This window comes from Loa loa, assembly GCF_000183805.2.
Source record: "Loa loa unplaced genomic scaffold supercont3.90, whole genome shotgun sequence".
NCBI lineage: Eukaryota > Metazoa > Nematoda > Chromadorea > Rhabditida > Onchocercidae > Loa > Loa loa.
The window spans coordinates 184,662-194,250 of NW_018108270.1; the positions used below are offsets into that span (position 1 = coordinate 184,662).

Here is a 9,589-nt window from a genome sequence, read left to right on the forward strand (position 1 = left end):
TATGTACAAAAGAATACCAACAACGAAGAAGAAGAGAGAGAGAGAGAGAGAGAGGGAGAACAGAGGTCGGTTTTAATTTTTTTTAAATTATTATCAATCCATTTTAGGAGTGAATGTCAAAAGGAAAGTGAATTTGAAATATAACAGCAATGTGAATTATCCAGTTATCACATCTGTTTATTAGGAGCTAATTAAAAATATTGCACGCTAAAGACGAGTAATAACAGCTGAAAAGATTGGATAAACAGATACTGCTCTGAAAATATTTCTCAGTAATTAATCCTAAAACGTAATTTCATGTGATAGTTGTTCAATAAACAACAAGGTCAAAGATTATTGCTTTTTCTACTTTCTGTTCATCGTTTAAGGAAATTTTTTCTTGGGATTTGATGATCAGATAAAGCAATGAGGGATTTTCAATGCTTAAGCTTAAAAAGTAAGGCTTCATTTCAACACTAACCAATAAACGAATCAACTAATATTATTCTGAAATCATTTCTCGGTAATCAATTATTTCCCAAAAATAGTTTCACCAATAAATAAGGGTACATTTCATCTCTAAAATTTTACAAAAAAAAACAATTGTTACTGTTTATTCAGATATAACTAAATTCTGGTGAACAAAAAAGAAAAAAAGTCGAAGATTAAAAGAGATTAAGGTAATATAATTTGATTTTAGATTTCTGGATGAAGAGAGCAAGAAGGATTCATAATTAATCGAACAGTATGCCTTCTGTCATATGGATTTCAATCTTTGATGCAAAAATCTTGTTTTTTCTCATTTTTTTCTCTGAAATCCTACTGTATAATCACTATATGATATAGTGTGGTCACTGTATGGTATAGTATGATCACCGTATGATATAGTATGGTCACTGTATGATATAGTATAATCATTGACAATAAATTCGCACATATCCCTAAAAGTGATGCAGAAAAAAGAAAGCTTAAACGAATCATTATGATTACATATATTGTTTCAATGTTACAAATTCGATACAGTAACTTGTTAAAGAGCAAAAGGACGATGACAGTATTCGATGTCTAATCAGATGTTTAATTATATTTTTATAGAGAAATTTAATCTTCCATCATTCAATCATGCTAATTAAGCAAAATTTAATCATGCTTCAATTTCTTATGTAAACATTTATTGAATTTTAATTTCTTTTTTTAATCGTCAAGAAGAGTCACTAATTCATCACGTAGTATCTCAATTTTCATAAAATTTACTCCATAAGATTGTAAAAGAATACAGTTACAAAAGATAAATTATTCTTGGCCTCATCTTTGATTTCTTAGCAAAGGTAACCATTTCAAGAAAGCTGCTACCAGATATAATCTTTGTAGGTGTTCCATGTCGGAATTACTTCCTGAATTTAAAAGCTTTGGCTTTATAAGTATGGTTGGTTGAAAGCTGCAAAAAGAGTTGTTATATTTCGCTAGACAAATAAAAAAATTTGTTGTGGAACGATTATCCTTTGGATTAGTATAAAAATGATATTGCTCGATTCAGAATTTTTGCCAACAAAAAAAAAAGAGCCAAGGAAATCATAGGGATGATGAGGCTTTTTAAAACTATTAAATATATAAAATAAAATAAAGACAGGAAAATAAATGAAGAAAATACAAAAATTACAGTTCTTTTCCCCACAAAAATTTACATTTATCATTTTTTGACCTATAAAATGGACAAGTTAACCAATGATAAGTAAGAAATCCGTTACTGTCTCCAAATTCGACCTATTTTATCAAGCATTTCTAATTTTTGTTGTTTGGCCAAAATTGAAAATTTACAGTTATTGAGATGATATTGTTAAGATTGAAAATATCATCGAAGAAGTGCTAAAATAATAAATATGTGAATGAGAAAGTTTTTTTTTTTAAAAAAAAAAGCTGAAAATGATGAGAGTTGTAAAATGGACAAGTTAGCTTTTAGAATGAAAGGACGATCAAAATGGGAATATTTTATTAAATATGCTTGGATTGGATAAAGGGAGAACTTTTTCTTTTCAATAAATTAGTGGAAGAGAAAAAACCAAATGGCTTCAGGGTAGCTTCATATATATTAGATTTTATAATTATGGAATAAAAATGAACAAACATACGATCAATCATTTTCACACATTACTCGTTCATTTCAATCACATTTCAGCTATATTACAATGTAAGCTTAAATAAGTTTAATTAATTAAGCATAAATTTGATTTTTTTTCTTATTTGCAAAAAAATCTGAAATGTGATTGAAATGAACTTTCGGTCAAATTACATTTAATTTAAAAGTTTTGAAAATTAATATTATTTGGAAAAAAAAAGAAAACTGATAAAGAAGGAAAGTTTTGTGAGGAAATAAATAGTTTGATTATAAAGTAATCCTTTGATGATTGCTATTTGCAATGCAAGAGAACTAATAAGATTTTATGTAAATGATTAAAATTTTAGTTGTGGAATTAGTTTTGATTATTAGTTAGGCTTTCAATGATATGAAATGCTTGATCTTTTATCAGTTAGCAAAATTTTTTTGAAACATTACTCAAGTATTGATTAATAAGATATAAACATTTATGTTAATAGGTTCAAATCCTTATTTTATTTCTAGAAATTAGACAATTTTGGATAAGCTATCATTCATCCATCAACAACAACAAAAGTAAATAAGTAAAAAAGAAAAGATAAAAAAAAAAAGAAATCCATTCATCATTTCCATATCCTATCCTGCTTTCCTTTCTATCATATAATTAAATTATGGAATAAAAAAAAAAAAAAAAAAGAAAAAAAGTTGAAAAGTTGATGAAGAAGAAAACTATTACCATGAAATTTGAATATTTAAAAGGTTTTTCTATTTCATTTCCGATAACATCATTTGGAATAATGAAAAAAAAAACATTTATGGAAGATATACTGATAAATAAGACAAAAAAAAAGAAGGTAAACAATGATGAGAAGTAATGAATGGAAAAGATAATCTATCTCAAGAGAGAGAGGGAGAGAGAGAGAAATGGAGATGGGATGAGTGACTGACATTGGAGGATTGTCACATACGAATATTACTTTATTTCACCAGATGGATGACATTATTCGATTAATTAGCATATTTTTTTTTTCTAACAAATTCTAGCAAAGAAATTTTTCTAGCATTCCAGGCTATTTTAGTAAATATTCTATTATAGTTACTCATATAAATCATCATCATTCTAGGCCATTCGATAGGCCTGGAATGATGATGATTGCTTCAGCCATAAGATGAATTAAATTACCCAATTTATTACTCTATCGTTAAATTCTGATCCTTTTTTTTTTCCATTTAATGGGAAAAAAATTAGCAATTGCAATAATAATTTTGCATATTTTTGATTTCTTTTTTTTTTTTTGTAAATTCTGAAATAAATTTTTTTTATCAAACATTTAATGTAAAGTTGGAAAGGAAATAAAAGAGGGAAAATGAGGTCAGCAAGGGGTTATTTCAAATTCTAAATTCTAATAATTTAAAAGCAAATGATTGCAACTTCTTCTCATCCTTTTGTCTTCCAGAAATGATAATTAATTGAATTCTAATGGAACCAAAGTTCCTTTTAATCATCAATATTGAAATGAGATATTAATGAGGACCCATTGCAATCCTAATCGAATCCTTACTGATCTTATACGATTTAATAGCTGATAATTTAGTATGTAGTACTACTCGAATCAAACGACACCATTCCAAGTACGAATTGAAGATTACAATCTTCCACTCTTCTATCAGTTTCCTTCTAATAGATTTCAAGTTACTGTACTGATTGAACCAGTGAATAGCGTAGAAATTATGTAAATATATTCTATTGTAGCCATTCCCAGGATGTAATACATCATCGTTATCACTGATAATTCCCGTTTATGTCACAGTTTAATGAAGGTTTGGATATGAATCTGGGGAATCAAGTAACAGTTAGTGGAAATATCAATATTTTAATTTTTGGTCAGGATATTTGGGACTATAAAGGTTTGACCTTTTATAATGTTTCCAGCTGACCGTCTAAATAGGCTCCCCATTGATATAAAGTTAAAATCATATGGAAATGAAAGATTGGAATTCTTTTGATCTAACAAGTAAAGAGATGGTACAATAACGGTTGGGAAAAATGATGTAATAACACCGAAGAATTCAATGTTCAAATAAATTATCTCGTCAGACAACTGGAATGACTAAGTTCAAAAGGAAATCTTCAGGTAGTATCAAAATGGGTCGATTAAATATTCGGATTGGTTTCGGATCATTGGGTCGTCCAACCAATGTACTCGAAATAGCTCCGGAAACACTGGCAACATTGGGCACCGATATATTCATTCAACGAAATTAATTGTAAGTTCCGTCACAGATTTCATTTCGGAGCCAATAAAATGATATTGAAAGGATAAGGAAAACGAAAGCACTCGGTTGAATTTATATTTGTCACGGGTAAATTACCCATGACAAATATAACAAGAGAACTTTAACAGTGTTAAATTTAGTGTTCGATGTCAAGTAAAAGTTTTTGGATAGCACAATATCATTCCAAATCTCATATTTTCCCTGAAAAAGATCGTGTCCACTCTATTTTAACCAATAAACTACAGGTCCACTCATCTCTCTCTCTTTCCCTTGTCCACTTCCTATCCAATTTTTCCCAAGAAGATGCAATTCTGAAATGTGCTCATTTTCTCTTTGTGAAGGTTTATGTATCAAAAGATATTCCATTTTTTTGGGTAAGGAATTTTCCGCCATGAATAGATGTGATATTTTCCGCCAGCTTATTTTTATCTCTCTTTTTGCTTTTTTTTTTCACATTCCATTGATCGTATTCAGTGGCTCTTTGTGGACATGAAATACTCGTTAAATAAATTCCAGCAAAGAAGAGGGATGAAAGCCAAGAAAAAAAAAAGCTATACCTTTTATAAAGAGTGTTACCTTGATTACCATCTATACAGGTAACAGTTTTCCGGATAATTTTGTATCGCTTCGATACAAGCCACTGTTTTGTAATCCATTTATGCATAATCTTAATGGATTATTGATGTTGAACCTGGTAATAATTATTTTTTCGATGGAGGTAAGATCAGTTGTTAGTGTAATGCCAAAGTCAAGTTAGTTTCCTACTCTCTGTATTCATGCTCAAACAGACAACTTCAAAATCGGAAATTATTCCGGTTGTAAGCAGCTTGTTACTACAAATTTACGACTAAGCTATCGATCTTAATGATATGCACTTTCAGGCTTCGATTTTCCAATATCACTGGCTCCAAATGATGTTGGTGTAGGTTCGGATCCGTTCTTGCTTATTTACGATTTTAGACCTATCGAGCCACCCAATTTTCAAACGAAAGATAACTTTCGATGTTCTCGACAAAAGAGTCCATTGTCACACATACATTGTTTGCTGATGATGTCAAATAATTTTCAAAAAAGCAAAATACTCATTGAATCATACTGATCACATCAAATTGATGCTAAAAGTCAACAAATCGATGATTAGGGAGATGAGAAACAAAGGATTTGCCAAAAAGATCCAATTGAGGAGTCATTTTGAAGTGTGATGTTCCCTCTTTCTTTCTTCCATCCACTTCATTACTTTACTTTACTTTTATTTCTTGTTTCCAGTAAATCATACTATAAGATCGTATAAACAAGAAGATATCTCGGGAATATTTCAGTTTTGAAGTCATTTACCAAATGGTAGTTATATAATGCTTCCAAAATTTGAAAGTACAATATATCAGTACATGGAAATTCACGTTTACCACTAATCATTACACGTGTAAGAAGATATCCCGAGAATATTAAGTATTGATCATTCGATCGAACTGTTCATTTTTCCGTTCCTCTAAATCAGTAAACTCTCAAAGCGATTATCTTCAGTGAAGGGTAAAGTGAAGTAGCACGGTTCCGTGAGAGGGGTTCGTTGAGTTTGTAGTAGGGGAAGATTTGGGGTATACTAGGAGGATTTCTGGGGTGTCGTATAGCGTGAGGTATATGGGAGGTTATCAGATAATCGTCTGGGTTGTTAAGGGAAAGTTTGAGGGACGCGAAAGGAGCGTATTTGTCAAGAAAGAACAAGGATTGGTAAGATTTCATGGATGTTATGACATCGTAAGAGATTGAGAAGACATTGAAGTTACTGGGGGAAGAAAGAATGATAGCAGTGTTGAGGGCAACTATTATGGAAAGCAGTATGGGAGATAAGTTAAACATTTTCTACTACAGTTAGGAATGGATTCATCGACTTATCCCAAATTAATGTTGCGTTTTTTTTCGCTTTTGGGATGGGAAGGGTTCCACCTATAAGTTTATATAATAATTACAGGTTAAACAACATAATGGCGCTACCGAACATTAAAGATGGTGCGTCGGAAATGAAAATTACTTCGCGGAAAGCTGTTGTCCAGAAGTTTGGAAGCGACCTATCAAATTCTCATGTATGTTGTATTTCTTGTAAATTTTTCAAGTGGAGTAAATTTTCGGCAGCATATATTTAATCAACTACTTTCATCATAATTATTATCACTCGCCAAAGATGAGACATATTTTAAGAGTCATATTTCAGATAGATGATAAGATAGGATAATTAATTATAAGAAGAGAAAAACAGTACTTGGAATTTAGGGCTTGATAGTTTCAAATTCATTAATTTCATCATGTTTTCTTGTTTAATAATGCTTATATGTAGATTCCAGATAGGTGCCACTTCATCTATGAAAGGCCGAGGGGATGTAAGGAAACAAACGAAATTGGGTATTGAAGTAACTAAAGACGAGAACTATTGCGAATGGTATGTCCAGGTTAGCTTTTTCTCCATATTATATGCTAGCTAATCTCGATAAATATTTAGTTTGTATTGTGAGTGCTTATTTTAATCTTTATTTCATTTTGTATTTTGAAACACTGTAACATTAAGCCTATGGCATGAAATATTTTCCAGTGAGAGATTATTCAGCAAAGGATTAGGAAAACCATAACGCTAGTAATTATATGCTTATTTTGCTCTGAATATTATATAATAATAATATTATATAATAATACTAGTATTAATTATATAGTAACAGTAGCACTAATTTATTCATAAAGCAACTGTTACTCATATTATAATAATATCGAAAGTAATTTACTCTATGTTCTTAAAAAGGTAAGGAAAAATGAATAATAGAGGTCTTTTAGAGACATCGGAACATATTGATATTTTTTTCTTAATAAGTATTAGATAGGAATGGAATTGATAGGAAGACTTCAAAGTCTCATGTATTAGTATACACACGTCAACAACTGGGTTTTAAAGTATTATGGTGTTAATGACATTTAAATGTCTGCTGAAGGAGGTGGTTGTCCAAAAAATCGATTCCCGACATATTTTCATATTTTTAGGTTATAACGAAAGCAGAAATGATAGAATATTACGACATTTCTGGCTGTTATGTGTTGCGACCGTGGTCGTATGCTATTTGGGAATTTATTCAGGAATGGTTCGACGAAGAAATTAAGAAACTAGGAGTTAAAAATTGTTACTTTCCATTATTCGTTTCACAAAGCGCTTTGGAGAGAGAGAAAACGCACATCAGCGATTTTGCTCCCGAGGTTATCATTCGAAGTTTATTTATTATATATCTGGCTTTTTCAAATCTATTTTTCAATACAGTGTATTGTAGGTTGCTTGGGTAACGCGGGCAGGTCAATCGGATCTAGCTGAGGCGATTGCAATTCGCCCTACTAGCGAAACAGTGATGTATCCCAGCTATGCAAAATGGGTGCAGTCTCACCGAGACCTTCCAATTAAGCTCAATCAGTGGTGCAATGTTGTCGTACGTTTCATAATCAGACACCGTAAAAAAAGAAAATTTTTCACCATTTTCGAAACTGGCTACTGCTTTTAAGTTAATTTGATTTTTTAAATTTTGGATTGCAGATATTGTTTAATTATCATTTCATGTGACTCATGGAAATGGTTGTTGATTGTTTTAGCGCTGGGAATTCAAACATCCGACACCGTTCTTGAGAACTCGTGAATTCTTATGGCAGGAAGGTCATACTGCGTTTCAAACTAAAACTGAGGCAGAAGATGAGGTATTCAAAATACTTGATTTATACGCTCAAATATACACTGATTTACTGGCTATACCAGTTATCAAAGGACGGAAAACTGAGAAAGAGAAGTTCGCTGGCGGAGAATTTACAACTACTGTTGAAGCCTATGTGCCTATCAATGGACGTGGGATACAGGTTATTGGCTTTTGCATCTAAATTCCTTATTTAATACTCAGCAGTACAGTAGCAGTTCTTGTTTATCTATTTACTTCTTTTTTTTTTTTGGAATTAGTCGGAATAAGAAAAAGGAAGAAGCAGGTGGGAGATTGCTTAATTCTTCTTTTTTTTCGAATAATGTTTTTATTTTAGGGTGCTACATCGCATCATTTAGGACAGAATTTCTCAAAAATGTTTAACATATCGTTTGAAGACCCAAACGGCAGTGGTAAAGTCCATGTATGGCAGAACAGTTGGGGTTTATCAACAAGAACAATTGGTGCTCTTGTAATGATACACGGTGATAATTATGGTCTTGTGCTTCCACCCAAAGTAGCTGCTATACAGGTTTGCCTTACAAATTTAGATACACTTAGCAATTTAAGCCTTTCGAAAAGAAAATCTTTTGTCTTTTTCATTCTTATATATATGTATTCCTAGGTTTTGTAGATGATTATTGTCCCCGTAGGAATCACTGCCCAAACAAAGGATGAACAAAAAGTGGCTCTGATTGAAAAAGCAAAAGAAATCAATGATGTATTGGTGAATGCAAGTATACGGGCGGAGCTTGATGTAAGGGATAATATATCATCTGGATGGAAGTTTAATCACTGGGAATTGAAAGGCATTCCTGTCAGAATCGAAATTGGTCCTAAAGATTTGGCTAATAGTCAGGTAGCTTGAAATATCATTTTTTACCGCCCTTTTTTAGTGCAACTTACAATTGTTATATCGCTTTCTTGTTTAGGTAACTTGCGTTATCAGATATTCTGGCGAAAAAAGAATCATTCCTATGGATGGTCTTGCTACAAAATGCAAAAATATGCTGGACGAAATTCACTGTTCCATGTATAATAGGCAAGCTTTTTTTCGGATTCAATTTAGTGAGTGATAATCTTCACCGTGAAATAAAACGTCTCTCACTAGAATGAAATATTTTTAGAATACTAGAAACTCGCGAATCGCATACAAAGATTGTTTTGGAATGGAATGATTTCCGAGATTTCCTAGATCAAAAGTTTATTCTCCTGTCACCCTTCTGTGGTCGTGTTGAATGCGAAGATGAAATCAAAAAGGAAAGTATGAGAGAAGAGGAAAATGACCCTCGTGTTCCTGCAATGGGGGCAAAAACTCTCTGCATTCCATTTGAGCAGGTAATCCACACAACATTTTGGAGGAATTAAGTTACAAAAAATAGCATGTTGTTGCTTCATACTATTAATGCAGAGGTTTGAATGCAGCAGCTTGGAAACTCGCTCTAGAAGACTACGTTGCCCTCACTAAAAAACTAAAATTCTGTGAAATAAGGTCTTGAAACCAAAAAAAAAAAGACTTATTTGT

The 9,589-nt window shown here is 31.6% G+C and overlaps 2 protein-coding genes across 2 annotated transcripts in view; both read left to right on the plus strand.

The window, feature by feature from the left end:
• Window positions 1–3,876: 3,876 nt before the first annotated feature.
• Window positions 3,877–4,340, plus strand: LOAG_09855 (hypothetical protein; the record flags this gene model as incomplete). Its single annotated transcript, XM_003145382.1, has 2 exons — window positions 3,877–3,982; window positions 4,210–4,340. The coding sequence occupies 2 exons, from the start codon at window positions 3,877–3,879 to the stop codon at window positions 4,338–4,340; spliced, it is 237 nt and encodes a 78-aa protein (XP_003145430.1).
• Window positions 4,341–6,312: 1,972 nt separating this feature from the next.
• LOAG_17548 (prolyl-tRNA synthetase) overlaps window positions 6,313–9,589 on the plus strand; it is a 4,299-nt gene continuing 1,022 nt past the window's right edge. Inside the window, exons 1-8 of the mRNA XM_020450208.1 lie at window positions 6,313–6,432; window positions 6,691–6,795; window positions 7,376–7,585; window positions 7,657–7,809; window positions 7,970–8,227; window positions 8,402–8,596; window positions 8,699–8,923; window positions 8,997–9,106. Of these exons, the coding sequence (XP_020306151.1) occupies window positions 6,334–6,432; window positions 6,691–6,795; window positions 7,376–7,585; window positions 7,657–7,809; window positions 7,970–8,227; window positions 8,402–8,596; window positions 8,699–8,923; window positions 8,997–9,106 (1,355 nt within the window). The 5' untranslated portion in view covers window positions 6,313–6,333. The remainder of the gene's footprint in view (window positions 6,433–6,690; window positions 6,796–7,375; window positions 7,586–7,656; window positions 7,810–7,969; window positions 8,228–8,401; window positions 8,597–8,698; window positions 8,924–8,996; window positions 9,107–9,589) is intronic.